General features: G+C 36.6%; 1 protein-coding gene across 8 annotated transcripts in view; it reads left to right on the forward strand.

Annotated features, from left to right (window-relative positions):
* Positions 1 to 16,839, forward strand: part of DYNC2H1 (dynein cytoplasmic 2 heavy chain 1) — a 341,068-nt gene that overhangs the window by 112,902 nt on the left and 211,327 nt on the right. For 6 of the 8 annotated variants that reach the window (XR_012028538.1, XM_072821767.1, XM_072821765.1 and 3 more), the window contains exons 62-66: positions 7,238 to 7,379; positions 7,946 to 8,055; positions 12,393 to 12,413; positions 13,812 to 13,910; positions 15,205 to 15,328. Coding sequence is in view for 7 of the 8 variants with exons in the window: in XM_072821767.1 (XP_072677868.1) it covers positions 7,238 to 7,379; positions 7,946 to 8,055; positions 12,393 to 12,413; positions 13,812 to 13,910; positions 15,205 to 15,328 (496 nt within the window). In the remaining variant the exon portion in view is untranslated. The remainder of the gene's footprint in view (positions 1 to 7,237; positions 7,380 to 7,945; positions 8,056 to 12,392; positions 12,414 to 13,811; positions 13,911 to 15,204; positions 15,329 to 16,839) is intronic. The other 2 variants (XM_072821766.1, XM_072821769.1) reach the window with 1 other exon arrangement.

Here is a 16,839-nt window from a genome sequence, read left to right on the forward strand (position 1 = left end):
GGGACAAGTGACTTGGGGACCCTACTCTTCCACCATCTTGCCCTGCCCCCCCTTTCTTCATACTGTGTGTTTTACTTTAATTCCAGTGTAGTTAACACAGTGCTCTATTGGTTTCAGGTGTCCGTGGTAGTGCAGTATTCCTCAGTTCTCACGAGGAGGACACATGTACTCTTCATCCCCTTCACCTGTATGCTCATTCCCTCTGATAAGCTTTATATTAAATGAGCACCCTTATTTAAAATTCCTGCTTTTTTTTTCAACAAGAGCATTTTTTACTCTATGAATACATGGTTCTAAATGATAAATAAAATACATTCCATCCAAGAAGAGTAGAATACACATTTTCTTCAACTACACACAGAAGAATCCCATGATTAAATCACATAAAAAGAGCCCTAACAGATATTACAAATTTATGGAGACTGAAATTATAACCAAGTATATTTTCCAACCACAGTGGTACAAAACTATAGATCAACAATAAAAAAGACCTGAAAAATCTATAATGCTAATATTTAATATTATGTAAATATTAATACCCTACTGTGTCAGCAGTCGGGCAAACAACTCAAACAGCAAATCAAAATATGTCTCAAAGAAAAAGAAACAAAATTCTAAAACCTGTGAGATGCCGCAAAAGCACGTTAGAGTGAAATTTTTGCTATAAATGCTTATATGAAGAAAAAAATTCAAATAAGCAAATTAACATTATACCACAAGGAACCAGAAAAAGAAGAAACTTAGCTGAAATTAGTAGAGGAAGGAAATAACAAAAGTCTGAAATAAATAAAATAGTGACCCAAATAAACAATAACATAATATTGAAAGTGATCAATTTTACCAAAAAAATAAACAAAATCAGCAATGCTTTAACTACATTAAAAGAGAGAGGACTAAAGGGTGAAATGAGAAAAGGAAGAGAGGACAGTACAACAGTTAACCACGGAAATACAGTGTGATAACAAATTACAGTAAATTATATACTAAAAAATCAAATACCTTAGAAAAACAAATGATTCCTAAAAACTCACAAGTTACCAAGAGTGAATCATGAATCTTGAATCCAAGAAATAGGAAATCTTACACCAATAACAAGAATGAAAGGTAAATTAGGAATCAGAAATCTCCTAGCACAGAAGGGCCCAAGACAACATGGTTTCAGTGGTGAATTCTACCAAACATAAAAAAAGGACAATCTTTATCAAAATCTTACAAATAATGGAGTAGAGGGAACACATTCAAAATCATTCCATGAAGCCAGTACTACCCTGATACCAAAGCAGAACAAAACAATACAAGAATAAAAACGTAGATTTTCTGATCTAAATTTTGCCAGTCTGACTTTCTTTTAACGTCTGTTAATATGATGATGGTTCTCCATCCCCTCACTTTCAATCTGTGGATGTCTTTATGTCTAAAATGAGTCCCTTGTAAGCAGCATATAGATGGGTCTTACTTTTCTTAAGTCAATCTGACACCATGTCTTTTGATTGGAGTGTTTAGCCCATTTGTATTCAGAATAATTATCGTTAGATATGTGTTTGCTCTTTTATTACTTGTTTTGTCTTTGTTTTTTGAGATTTTCTCTGATCCTTTCTTGTCTTTGTTACTTTTGGTCTCTCCTTTCCACTCAGAGTCCTCTATAGTTGCCGGGTTGGTATAGTGGTCATGAACTTCTTTGGTTTTGTTTGTCTGGGAAACTCTCTCTCCTACCCTGAATGACCGCCTTGCTGGGTGGAGTATGCTTGGCTGCAGATTTTTCCCGTATGCACATTGAATATCTCATGCCATTCCCTTCTGGCCTGCCAGGTTTCCGTGGGGAGATATGAGGCTGGCCTTGTGGGTCTTCCCTTCTAGGTTAGGGACTTCTTTTGTCCTGCTGCTTTTAAGGTTTTTTCTTTGTCACTATGTCTTGGTATTGGCCTGCTTTTGTTGATTTTGATGGGAGTTCTCTGCCTCCTGGATCTGGATGCCTGTTTCCTTCCCCGGATTAGGGAAATTTCCAGCTGTTATTTCCTTAGATAAACCTTCTGCTCCCTTTCCTCTTCTTCTGGGACTCCTATCATACTAATGTTGTGATGTTTGTTGGAGTCACTGGGTTTCCTAAGCATATTCTCATGTTCTGTGATTCTTTCTCTTTTGTTCAGTGTCATTATTTTCTATTGCTTTGTCTTCTAAATCCCTAATTCATTCCTCTGCTTCTTCCAGCTTGCTGTGTATTGCATCGAGCCTGTTTCCATGATCAGTTATTGCACTCTTCATCTCTGACTGATGCTGTTGTATTATTTTATCTCTGCAATAAAGGCCTCCCTGAAGTCTTCCATTCCTTTCTCAAGTCCAGTGAGGATCCTTATAATCATTGCTTTAAATTCTCCATCAGACATGTTACTTCTGTTTTGCTTAGATCTTTGGCTGTGGCTTTATCTTGTTTGATTTGGGAGAAATTCCTCCGTCTTGGCATTTTGTCTGTCTCTGCCACCTTCTCTGTGTTAGAAAAGCTTATTCTATTGCCCATTCTCGAGAGTAATGGCCTAATGAAGAAGAGGTCCTGCAGTTCTCAGGCCTGGTATTCAGGGAGTGTCTCGGGTATGTGCTCCATGCACTCTGCTGCTGTGTTCTGGCTGCTTAATCCTTCAGGCTGGTCATTTGCAGGGCTCTGCTTGCCTGCTGTAGGTAGTGTTTGCTCCCTGGTCTAAATGTGGTGACTTGTAGTGAGGTGTGCCCTGCTCTGCCTTTAAAATGAGACCTGACCCTAACTCCACCGGAACTGAGAGCCTGCAGAACTCCCCTGTCGAGAGGTGTGGTGTGAGCAAGGGTTTCTTTTTGTCATCCGGGGGGGAAAGGGCCTGCTGCTCTGGGACTGGGGCAAGCCTGACTGAGAAAGGACTTACCGGCAGAGTACAGGGGTGTGGGACCTGGTGAGAGCAGGTTAGGCAGCCAGTGTGGGTGCTGTGCTGTTTACCACAGGTGGCTCCTTGATGATGTTGGGGGCGGGGAGAGGGAAATGGGGCCAGCTGGCTCCTTTGTACTTGGAGGGGAGTACTGTGAACACTGCCTCTCTAAGTAGAGCAATAATCTCCCCCCTTTCTGCCCCAGGCGTTTTTCAGGGTTTTCAGGTCACTGTTTGTGTGCTGCCTGCCTCCTCTCCAGTGGTAGGGCAGTGCCCCCCGGCTGTACCCCATCCAAGCCCGCTGACCTTTAAAACTTCTGGTGTTAATCCCAGCTGGTTGCAAGAACTCCAGAAATTCAGCTGCTCTCATTTTCCCAGAAAGTGGCTTTGGGGAAGCATTCTCCTTGTAGGTTCCCGTGCTCCTCTCTCTCCCCCTTCTTTGCAACCAGGGCTCCCTACCCACCCCCACAGCCCCCCGAAGTCTGTTTCTCCCCCAGCCCACATCTCCACACTTCCTACCTTCTTCAGTGTGGTTTCTTCTCTCCCTTTAGTGGTGGAGTTTGTTCTATCAGTCTTCAGGTTGATTTCTGGGGTATTTAGGCTGATTTGATGGTTGATTAAGTGTGAGGGCAATGGTGAGTCTGGAGTCCTCTTCTCCATTGCCATCTTTGATTGCTTTTTTATCCATTCATTTCTTTATCCATCTATTGATGGACAATTCAGTTGCTTCTACATCTTTGCTATTGTAAGTAATACCTTAGTGAACATAAGGCTGCATTAGCTTTTGAATTAGTGTTTTCATTTTCTTTGAGTAAAAATTCCACCAGGAGTGGAATTACTGGATTGTTTGGTATTTCTCTTTTTAATTTTTAAAAGAATCTCCAAAATGTTCTCCATAGTGTCTATACCAATTAACATCCCTACCAACATTGCATGAGGGTTCCCTTCTCTTTTTTGATACTAGTCATTCTAACTGGTGTGAGCTTAGATCTTACTTGGTTTTTATTTGTATTTCCCTGACGATGAGTGATCAGCGTTTTTTGTTTTTGTTTTTGTTTTGAAAAATGTATCTGTTGGCCATTTGTATGTCTTCTTTGGAAAAATGTTCAAGTCCTCTGCCCATTTTTAAATGGTATTATTGTGGGTTTTTGGTGTTGAGTTGTATGAATTCTTTAGATGTTTTGGTTACTAACCTTATATTGGGTACATCATTTGCAAATATCTTCTCCCATTCAGTAGTTTGCCTTTTTGTTTTGTTGATAGTTTCCTTTGTTGTGTAGTTTAGTTTGATGTCCCATTAGTTTATCTTTGCTTTTGTTTTCCTCACTTGAGGAAAAATATCTAGAAAAATGTTACTGTGGGCAACATCTGAGAGATTAGTACTTGTTTTCTTCTAGGAGTTGTATACTTGTAGGTCTTTAATGCTCAGTTTTTGTGTATGATGTTATAAAGTGGTCAAGGTTCATTCTTTTGCATGTCACTGTCCAGCTTCACCAACACTTTTTGGTGGAGAGACTGTCTTTTTTTTTAAATAATTTTAAATTTTTTTTTTTTAATTTTATTTATTTATGATAGTCACACAGAGAGAGAGAGAGAGAGGCAGAGACACAGGCAGAGGGAGAAGCAGGCTCCATGCACCGGGAGCCCGATGTGGGACTCGATCCCGGGTCTCCAGGATCGCGCCCTGGGCCAAAGGCAGGCGCCAAACCACTGCGCCACCCAGGGATCCCGAGACTGTCTTTTTTCCCATTGTAAATTCTTGCTTCCTTTTTCATAAATTAATTGATGATATTGGTGTGGGTTTCTGGGGTCTGTCTTCTGTTCCATTGATGTATTATTGTGCCAGTACCATACTGTTTTGATTACTGTTTAATGGTGTACAACAAAATCTGGGATTGTGATATCTCCAGCTTTTTTTTTTTTTCCCTTTCTCAAGATTGTTTTGGCTAGTGAAGGTCTTTTGCAAGTCCCTAGAAATTTTAGGAACCACATCTTAGGGACCAAATTTTTATCTTATTTGTTGTAGTTCTATGAAAGATGCTATTGGTATTTTGAAAAGGATTGCACTCAATCTATAGATTGCTTTGGGTGGTATAGACATTTCAGTGATATTCTTCTAGTTGATGAGTATGCTGTGTATTTTCATTTGTATTATCTTTAATTTCTTTCATCAGTGTCTTAAAGTTTTCAGAGTATAAGTTCTTCACTTCCTTGGTTAAATTTATTCCTAGACTTTTTTTTTTTTTTTTAGTATAATTGTAAATGGGATTTTTTTCTTAATTTCTTTTTCTGCTACTTCATTATTACTGTATAGAAATGCAGTAGATGTCTCCATATTAATTTTGTATCCTGCAATATTACTGAGTTCATTTATCAGATCTAATTTTTTTTTTGGTGGAATATTTAAGTTTTTTATGTATAGTATCATGTTATCTGCAAATAGTGATAGTTTTACTTTTTCCTTGGCATTTTGGATGCCCTTTGTATTTTTTTTTTTTCTTGTCTGATTCCTATGGCTAGGACTTTTAGTACTATGTTGAATAAAAGTGGTGAAAGTGGGCATCGTTTTCTTCTTCCTGATCTTAGATGAAAAGCTTTTATCACCATTGTGTGCGATGTTAGCTGTGTGTTATTCAAGTATTATGTTGAGGTATGTTCTCTCTAAACCCGCTTTGTTGAGAGTTTTTATCATGAATGGATACTGTATTTTGTCAAATCGTTTTCCATGTCTCTTGAGATGATCATATTATAGCTTTTATCCTTCTTATTAATATGATATAGTACATTGATTTTCAAATATTAAAGCACTCTCGCATTCCTGGAGTAAATATTTGATCATGGTCAATGATTTTTTTTAAATGTACTGTTGTATTTGATTTGCTAATATTTTGTTGAGAATTTTTGCATCTCTGTTCATCAAAAATATTGGCTTATAGTTTTTAAAAATTAAAAAATTTTTTTTTAGTGTTTTGTCTGGTTTTGCTATCAGGATAATGCTGGCCTCATAGAATGAATTTAGAGATTTTCCTTTCTCTCTCTCCTTTTTTGCTTTTGGAATAATTTGAGATCAGTAGATATTTTGTTTGTTTTTTCTTTTTTAAAATTGAGTACAGTTGACCCACCATGTTATGAGTTTTAGGTGAACATAGTGATTCAACAAGTCTATACATTACACTGTACTCGGCATAAGTGTAGCTGTCATCTGTTACCACACAACACTATCACATATCATTGACTGTATTCCTTGTGCTGTGCCAATTTATTCTCGTGACTTATTCATTCCATAACTGGAAGCCTGTCTCTCCTCTCCTTCACCCATTATGTCCTCCCCTAAACCATCAGTTTGTTCTCTGTTTTTATGGGTCTGATTTTGCTTTTTGTTTGTTAAACATTCGTTTTGTTTTTTTAGATGTGTCATATAAGACAAATCCTGTGCTATTTATCTTTCCATTAATGACTTATTTTACTTAGCTTAATATGAGAAGAATAGGTAATAACTTCAAATGTTTGATAGGATTTACCTGTGAAGCCACATAGTCCTTCCTGGACTTTTGTTTGTTGGGAGTTTTTTGATTGCCTATTGGATTTCACTACTAGTAATCTGTTCAGATTTCCTTGTTTGCTTCTCATATCCATTTGCAAATATCCCTCATATTTGTCATCTGTCTTTAATGCCAGTTCTTTTATTTATTTTACCTAAATTCCCCTAACTTGTCTTTCTTCTATCTGACCCTTAAGGTCTATTCCTCATTTGTTAGCCAAATAATCTTTCTAAACCCAGTCTTATTGCAACCCTCCTTGTCCTGTTTAAACACTTTGAGTGGTTCATTACCACTGCAGCTGATAACAGAAGCTCCTCGTGTGCATGGAAAACCATTCACAGCTTTTCTCCTGCCCATCTTCTGTACCCCTTTCTTTTCATTAGTTCTGGTTGCTACTCTTTCTGCTTCTTCTGTAGCCACACTATGCTTTTAACTGAGTCTCCATGCTTTCTTAAAATTTTGTTTTGTATCTTTGATCATACTCTATACTTAATAGTAGTACTATTACTTAACTGTAACTAGGATAAAAGTTCTGCTTCATTAGAATCATTAGGAATCTTTAACAGCAAAATATGTTCAACTTTATAAATAGTAGTATTCCATATATTTTTAAAATTTTAGGATTTGAGAGATCTTGTTGATATTTTTACAGTTTCACAATTGTATTCAAAACAGGGGTTATTACTTTAAACCAATAATTTTTTTTCTATAGTCAAAATCCTAACTTGTAAAGTTGTCATGTTTTTCACATTTTAGAATATATCTGTACCTTACTCCCCCTCCTGCTCTCTCTCTTCTTGTTCAGGTTGCAGAGATAACAGAGGAATTAGCTACTCTTCCTAAGAGAGCTCAGCTAGCTGCTGCATTTATTACATATCTTTCTGCTGCTCCTGAAGGTCTAAGAAAAACCTGTTTGGAAGAATGGACCAAATCAGCTTGTCTTGAAAGTTTGTATTTAGTCATTCATGTTTGAAATTTCATTTTTCTGAAAATGCATCTTTTGACACTTGTCATTTTACTTTTTCTGAATGAGAAAAATTTTGTATATCTGAAAGAAACCAAATCTTAGATTTCTCAATTCTATAATTGTTCTCTGAATTGTTTTGTTGCAATGATTCATCTATTCCTAAAATCACTCTATGAAACTAAGACCAGAGTATTTTTGAGAATGGATGAATGCAGTTAATATTTTAAAAATTGATTTTTATGGTAATTTCATGTCATAAAATGAGATGTAAGAACTTCAAAATTCCTTGTGAATTTTGTGCTTTTCACAAATTATAGTTGTAAAACGTATTAAATATAGAAGAAATATAATTTCACTAAGTTCCATTCCTTGGCACTTTTGTTTTAAACTTTTCTCCCCTTCAACTTCTCATGCTAAAGGGAAAAGGATGGATTGAATATTAAGGATGGTCCTGGGACTTTTGTTTGAGTATACCTTAAATAGTTTTGTAACCTTTGTCAAGTACACAATCACTGTAGTGAAATATTAATATCTTAAACTTTTCAGAATTTGATCTAAGGAGGTTTCTTTGTACTGAAAGTGAGCAGTTGATTTGGAAAAGTGAAGGCCTACCATCCGATGACCTTTCCATAGAAAATGCTCTTGTTATCTTACAGGTAATTAATCAATTTTAATTTCTCATTGGAAGTATTTCTTTGGAAGCTTGCCCCAGGAAGCACCTTTTTCAAATTCTTAGGCTTTCATAGTTATTTTTTTCATGACATGAAAGTGGGAATGAAAATCCATTTATGATTCAGTTCATGAATCTACGGTTTTCAATATGATTTATTTTTTACTTTAATATAAAAGTATGAGCTGAAGTGGTATTATTTTGATGACAAAAAATTCTAAATTGAACTCCCTAATAGTAATAGAAATATTTTAGTGGTACCCAGTTCATCTGGTTTTATAGTTCCTTCATCAGTAGTATATGATTTTATGCTTTATTTTACTTTGTTTTACAAAACAAACTTCTACAAAGTGAAGATGACGTAAGTTTTGGGTTGCAGGTTAGGGATAATGGATGCATTTTTTTGAAAATCGTTCTTTCCCATAATGTAGATTTCTGCAATTCATTGTTTAAATGTGAAAGTCTTATAACCTTGTTAGCAGTGAATGTGAAAATCAAATAGTGACTCAGGTGTACAAACTGACCTCTTCTAATGAAGAACGATTTTTATCATTAGCTTGGTGTACCTTTGTATTATATAAAGATAGATAATGGGAAGGTGTTTCTTCCCCGTGCTGATAGGGTTTTTCCTGTCATTTCTGTCTCAGTAGTTTGTACTCCATACACCAGTTTTCTCTGTGCTCCCTGTAGCCCCTTCCTCTGCCCACACCTGTCTCCTTGTTCGGAGACTGTGACTCCATAGCTCCAAAGGAAGCATGAATATTGGATGCTCCTTTTTAGGTAACACGAGCCATAGTATTACAAGGCCCTGCATTCCTGGGTAGAATGGGCTCCTATGATTAGGCCTGTCCCTCTACTGACACGCTTTGGCTCATTACATTGCTGCCTTCCCAGGAGAGGAGTTACTGAAGGGCAAACAGTCTTGGCTTTTTAAAATTTGATTTGGCTTGTTCTCTATTTTTATTTTTATTTATTTTATTTTATTTATTTATTTTTTAATTTTTATTCATTTATGTATGATAGAGAGAGAGAGGCAGAGACACAGGTAGAGGGAGAAGCAGGCTCCATGCACCGGGAGCCTGATGTGGGATTCGATCCCAGGTCTCCAGGATCGCACCCTGGGCCAAAGGCAGGTGCTAAACAGCTGCGCCACCCAGGGATCCCCCTGTTCTCTATTTTTAAAACAGTTTCCATCTTCATTTTTCACCATAGAATCACAAATCTGGAACTCTAAATGTATATGTAAATAAGTTCAATACATCATATGAACAAGTATTTACTTTTTATCCTGATATTCCTTTCCAAAGTTTCATATTTACCTTGTGTTCCTTTTTCAGCAGTCTAATAAAATAATCATTTTCAGATTTAAAAAACACACAGTTTAAGTATTATTATTATTTTTTTATTCTATAAGGAATCGGGGTGAGCCTTTAGAAAAAAAATATTAGTATTTTTTTTTCCTGATGATACTAATTGAATATACTTCTGTGTTCTGAATTCTCTTTTGTGATGAATGTAGGGGACATTGTTTTTGAAGTTAATTTTAATAATAAGCTTAGATTTACTTTGTATTTAATATTGCTGTGTTTCTTATAGGGACTTATATACATTTATATGACAAAAACCGTTTGGAAAAATTTGTTAGGATAATTAGTTATTTGGGATAAATTTGCCACTATAGTCAACCCTCTGTGTCAGTTCTCAAGTATTCTAGATTTAGAGTAGGCCCTTGTAGTTGAGGCTGTGATTGGATAGCACGTGTCTATAAAACCTTCTCATGTGATGTATGTGAAATTAGATTTCTTAATAGATACAAACTGGGTTTCTGAGAAGTCTTCTCTGAGGAAAAAAATGACTAGGCATGATGAGTAAAATGTATTTTGATTGAGAGATGTAGCTCATCTCATTAACTCCGCTAGAGATTTTCTGAGGTTGTCGCTCTCAACTGGAGGCTTCCCCTCAATCAGGGTCTGTAGTTGCTCACTCCCTTAGTGGTCCTCAGTTAATCCTTTGTGTTCATAATTATTCCTTTGTTTGTGTTACAAAGATGCTCTAACTTCTCATATTTCTGTTGAACTACTGAAGTGCAGTATTGTCTGGGAGAGGAAATAGCTAGTGATCTACCATTGACCTTGTTAGGGGGAGTTTGTTTAGTACATCAGTGAGATGTTCCTGTGACCTAAGTCCTTGTGGATAGGGAAGAAGGTGGCCCTGGGGCCCCTGTGTCCTGGATGGCCTGTCCTGTGATTTACACCCATTGTCCTGATGTAATTATTAGTAGCTTTCCTTTTACTCTCCAGAGTGTCTTGGCCTGGGTGATAATTTCTGTGATTTTTCTAATATTGTGGGCGGGACCCAACAGTAATGCAGAGCTATAAGGCTGTTAGAAAACACAGAGAAGGTGTAGTGAAAAGTATCCAAAAAGGAGATGGGAGAGGTGATCAATTTAAAATTTACAGTATTATACATTTTTCTTGATTCATATTTCACAAATTTTATCTTGTGAGACATTCATTGAATGTTTTTTTATTGTTTGTAGACAGTTCAGTGTCAAATTAGTTTTTTTAAACCACATAGAATTTCTGAGATTATTTTCTTTCCCAACATTGAGTATATATTGAGAAAATGCAAATTAATTGGATCTTAATGTGGAGAACACAAAATTTTAAAGATAAATCACATAGGGAAAGTTCTTTTTTCAAATAAGCACTAAATAAATAATAGTAACACTTAAGTAGTCATATTGTGTTGTATATATGTTGCTATTTAAGAATTAATATAGGTAAAGCAGGTAAACACAACTCACTGAATTTTCAAATCAACCCTGCCTAGTACATGTGTTACCATTTTCATAGATAAGGACATTGAAACATAGAAGGGTGAAGTCATTTGTCTCTGTCTCTAAATTCATCATTGTTTATATTTTTAGTCAAGAATTTTTCAGTGGCCAAGCACAGTACACTTAAGAAGAAAAAAAGAAACTTGTGCTTTTAAGTAACTGAGGTTCTGAAAACATTGAGACCAGCAATAGGATTCAAATGATGTGACCAGGACAGTGTTGTCTTAACCCATCTTAAGAGATGGATTCATTATCAGATAGGTTCTGTCCACCTGTGTTAAGGATGGCCATTGGTGGTTCCAGGCTTACTATTATCAGGGTTCATTCTCAAAGATTCGAGATGTGTCTGCACTGCCCTCCCCCTGGTCCCCGACAGTATTTGTATCATTTCCCCAAAAGAATTCTATTAGTTAGCCTGGGTCATGTGCTCATTCGAGTGATGATCCCATCAGAGATATGTGGAGTCAGTGCACAAGATGGGCAGAGGTACCTTTTCACACTAATGATCTCTTCTTGTCCTCCCCTACTCTTGTGACTTGCTCTAATTCCTACCAGTCCTGGCTCAGAACTATTAAGCAGCACATCTGCAAGTCATTGTATATCTCTTTAATTTTACATTCAGCTAATTATCCAGCATATCTTGTCAAGTCTATATCACAGAAATCTCATGAATTTATACTGCTCTAAGCACACCCACTGCCAGTGGATTCATTTCTGCTACAGAGTGAGGCACTGGGATAAATAAATACAGAATCACACGGGTTGGTCCTTTGCCCCAGTATCACTTCCTTTACTGCAGTGGGAGTGCTCTTTCTAACATATTAACCTGATATATTTTGGTGACTTTCCATTTTTGAAATACAAAAATTTCAGAAGGACCTTGACTGCTACTCCTGTATCATATGCATCAGCTTTGCCTCTACTTTTTTGCTTCACTGATGCAAGATTGTCCCTTTCTCCATCCTGCTGTTGTCTTTGCCTCACGTGCTTTTCACCTCTTTCCCAGGCTAAGTCCAATTTATCTTTCTTGATTTGGTTTGACATGAACTGCTTTCTAGAAGCTTCTGACTCCACCTGTGCTCCATCCATAGAATCTTGTGTGCTCTTTATAGAATTTGCAGTTTTAGCTTCTTTCTTGAATGTGAAGTCATTGAGGGTAAGCGTGTGTGTCTAATTTCTGTATCCCTCATATTGTCTTACTTGTAGTTATTCAACATATGGTAGATGAATGAATTCATGAATGAATGAAAGCTTGACATTTTTGGATCTATTATAATTTGTTACATGTAGAATTTAACTACATTTAATATTGGGTCACAGAATTAAGAATATCTAAAATCACCTTAGAGATTTTGTCTAAGTCTCTCTGGAGGAGTATAAATAACATGAATATAAACTTGTAAGTACTCTTTGAAATTCTAAAGCTTATTTTTGGTCCTACTGAAATACTATCTTTTTTTTTTTTTTTTTTTTAACTGCATCAGATCATCGGTTTGAAGTCTTGGGTAAGAACTTTTAAAAAAAAAATTAATTGTTTTTGTGGTTGGACAAAATCTCATAGCCTTGTGAAATGTTTGCTCCGGAATATTAGTATAAAATTAGATCTCAGAGTCTGGCACATTACACCAGGAATGCGTACAAGGCTACTTAATGACCACCTCATTTCTAGGAGAGGCGCGTTTCTATGACAGAGCAGTAAGTGAAAATAGCTTGAAAGAGATGCTGGGTGGGGATGGATCATCTGGCAGTGTGCCACCATGGGAGCTGTGGTGAGCCCAAGTGGTCCATTCCAGGTGCAAGCAAAAAGTGGGTGTGTGGTTTGGAGGGAATTTTAAAACAATAACAAAGCTGGTTTGCAGTCAGTAAGTCTTTATTGCCACTCCTTGTGGGCACTTTTCAAGAGTGTTGCTGATAAAATGCTATTTGTCCTTAGGGCAGGTCCCCACCCTCTGCCTCCTTGGTGTGTCCCTGAAATAGCCTCTGTTTTCTTATGAGACCCACCTTTAAATCTTCATTCTCCTGCACTTCCTGGGTTTTCTCACCCCTGTAGCACAGCTGTATTACATCTTTCAAATAAATGTGAACATTTGAGAAAAATTAGGCTAGTTGTCATTTAAATCTGATTTACTGGATAATAATGCTTATAATTTACCAAATATAGTTATTTATATATTTATGTACATTTTTATTAATCATATCTCTATAATTGTCTTCCTTTCACCTGCTAAGTGATATTGTGTGTTTAGTGCATTTTCACTGGTTTTTGACTTTCTATTTGTTTCATGGTCTCCAGTAATGAGTTTAGTTCCTAGTTCATTAGATCTTCATCTATAAGCTACCTCATTTTCCCTTCCAGGATGCTCCTTGTATAATATTAGCTATTTACTGCTTTGTAAGAATTAATCTCTGAATTAGCTATTTACTATTTTGTAAGAATTAATGTAAGAATCTATATAAGCAATTATTTTGATAATTATTTGAGCAATACTTTTATGAGTTCCTACTTCTCTTCTGAGGTATTTATGGTTTATTCAACCAAAGAATATATAAAGTTTGGAATAATTTGATTTGTGTTTTTTAAAAGCCAAAAGACAGGGGTGAATGATGTCAGATTTGACTAGAGCTCTTCCTCCCCGTATCATTAATATACATCCTGAGTTACTGTGTAGTAAATAGGACTAGTCTCACTTTACTGTGTTTGAATTTAGTTTTCTAATATGAATTTCTGGTAGCTATGGAATGTACTAATGCAGTGAGAAATTGCACGTTTACTCCCTCCTTGTGTTTCTGTGTTGACGTTCTCCAAAGCCTGAGAGAAAACTCATTCAGTAACTGATTCATCATTTTTAGGAAATTATTTCCATTTGTTGAAAGCTTATAATTTTTTTCTTTTTTGGAACTAGAGTCAAGTATGCCCATTCCTTATAGACCCTTCTTCTCAAGCTACAGAGTGGTTAAAGACACATTTGAAGGACTCTCGTTTGGAAGTGATTAACCAGCAGGTTTGTACTACTTACAGTTTAGGTGCGAGCTAGTCGTAGCATGTTATGGTGGACACAGTTCTGGGTCTGTATTCAGAGGACACACGCAGGCCTATGACTTACCTGGCATGGGACCTGGGGAAGGAAGGTAACTTTTAGCTTTAGTTTTCTTATTTGTACGAAAGGGATGAGGATATTTGATTGCTCTTGTGTGCCAGGCATTAATCCAAGCCCTGGGAATTTACTGGTGAGTAAAGTAGTCACATTTCCTGTCCTCGTGGTGATGTCAGACTGGTAGATTAGAGCATTTACACTAAATTATGATTAAGAACATAAGTATAGGGTCCTAGAAAAGTAAGAGTTTCTAGCTCCATTGGAGAAAGCCTCCTGGCCTTGTAGACTACATGTGGTTTCTCTCAGTGCCTCTTACAACTTCTCATTCCTGTCCTTCACCAACCAGCATCTCCAGTGTGTCCCAAGAATAGACATATTGGTTTGAGAAATGTAGTCATAGTCTTTTTCTTTTTCTTTTTTTTTTTTTTGAGGAAGGCATAGTGTATGATTCATTTTCATAGCTATCTTCAGGTGCTTGAGCAATTACCTCTTTTAGATGTATTTCATTTTTAAAATAGGGGTAATTACCTTATTTGTGGCTGTTAAGAATAGCTATAAATTAGATAATACATACAATAATGCCACTTATGTTTGCAAGATTTTTAATAATTATTATTCCAAGTATTTAATTTTTATAACCACAGTTGTGGGCTTGAAGTGATGTTTAAAACTCTCTTTCTAGCAAGGAAGTCTTAAAATTCTTGCCTGGTTACAGAATTTTATCCAGAAGTTCTTTCCACAGTGATTAGACCTATCACACCAAGGAAAGTTGGCTAGAATTCATCACTTGTCTTTCCTCTTCCATTCAGTGTTTGATTTTGGACATAACCAGAATGTTCTTATTAATACTTGGGTGATTAACTTATGTAAGGAATTTGAAAATTCATTTCTGCATCAATTTGAAATATATCATAGTAAAAGATTGAAAAGAGCTATTTTACTATTGTAAAAATCTTTATTTTTTGTGTCTCTTTAAATTATTTATGAAATCTATTTGATAATTTATTCAACTAAAATGATTCATCACCAAGTACTTATAACTAGAAAAGCAATCATGAATGATTTGAATTATTAACATACATATTAAATTTTAAAATATTCATGTTATTCCTATTAATATCTTCCTTCATTATCTGTAAGGACCTTTGTAGATATTGAGGTAATAAAAGAATTAATATGTACTCTTTTTTACTCTTCTCAGGATAGTAACTTTATTACAGCTCTTGAGTTGGCAGTACGTTTTGGGAAAACCCTTATTATACAGGAGGTGGATGGTGTAGAACCTGTTCTTTATCCATTATTGAGACGAGATCTGGTTGCTCAAGGTAAATATTTGACAGTTTCTAGAAAGTAACTATTTTTAAAATTTCCAAAGTAATTATCTTCATAACTAACGTTGACCTTTTTGGTCTTGCCACTGAATCTAATGATATCGAAACTTTTCTGGTTGAATGGTGGGAATGCTGTCATGGTCTAACAGGAATAGCAAAGAAATGAGTTCTTAAAGTGCCTTCAGAGAGGTGACATTGTGTCAGGGTCTTCGAGACTGCTCCCAGGTTGTGATGTGTGACTAGGAAGGAAGACATAGGACTGGGAATAGTCACACTCGTGGCTCAGATGTTTTGCAGGGACAAGATAGAAAGCCAAGTCAGCAAAGAGAAGAAGCACATGGCCTGAAGTTAGGAGTCAAGAAACAAGGTGCAAGCTTCTGAGTCTCTTGCATTGGGATCCCACAGGATGTGCTTGCTCCTCCCAGGACCAGGTTGTGACAACACATGTTGAAATGTCATGTATCAAGGAAGCTTATTGGAAACTCAGTCCCACCGTGTTTACTGAGGGCTGCTTATGTAAGCAATTCTGCCTAGCATGAGACAAAATTCCAGACTCCCTGAACAAAAGCAGGTGCTCAGTATAAACCACATTATTTGTACAAATATTTTAAGCACAGTGAGCCACTCTTACATGAGAACCCTCCCCACATCCAAATTTCCAGGAGCCTGTTGCCAGCAGACCTTCCTAAGGAGAGAGTCTCAGGAGTGCCATGTTTCCTCCTTTCTGCACAGGTGCCTGACCCAGCCCTTGACGATTAGAAAATAATGCTCTTCAACTCAAGACCATGTCATGTGATTATATGTATAAACACGCATATGGCATATGTTTATGCCACATACCTCGGTAGCTCTACAAGACTTAGCTAACACTGTAAGCTTTAAATAGTAATTGGAGTTATTGCAGCAAACCAGGAACAGTGCAAAAAATGCATTCATTGATAACTTGTCATTTCACAAAAAAAATGAGTGTGTTTAGCTTGGCAGTGGTTTCTGTGTTGTGAGGAAAGCTTTAGTGGTGGGACTTCAGCCTTTGTCATCCGGAGTAACCTTCCAGAGTTGGGCCTCTGATCTAAGTCACATCTGCTCAGCTAGTTCTTTGCTGTGCTTTCATAACACCCAGTGCACATCACCAGTGCCCACTTTCATGCCCATCTCCCATCTGACCTCCCCCACCTGCCTCTATCAACCCTCAGTTCTCTATTGTCAAGAGTCTTTTAGGGTGTGTTTCCCTCTCTTTTCCCCCTCCCATATGTTCATCTGTCTTCTTTCTTAAATTCCACATATGAGCAAAATCATAGTTTTTTCTCTGACTGCCTTAAGTCATTTAGCATTATACTATCTAGTTCTGTCCATGTCATTGCAAATGGCAAGATTTCACCCTTTCTGATGTCTGAGTAGTAGTCCATTGTAGATATATTTACCACATCTTCTTTATCCATCTATCTGTTGATAGACATCTAGATTCTTTCTATAGTTTGGCTACTGTGGACATTGCTGCTATAAAC

Source organism: Canis lupus, chromosome 3 (genome assembly GCF_048164855.1).
Source record: "Canis lupus baileyi chromosome 3, mCanLup2.hap1, whole genome shotgun sequence".
In the NCBI taxonomy this organism is placed as follows: Eukaryota; Metazoa; Chordata; class Mammalia; order Carnivora; family Canidae; genus Canis; species Canis lupus.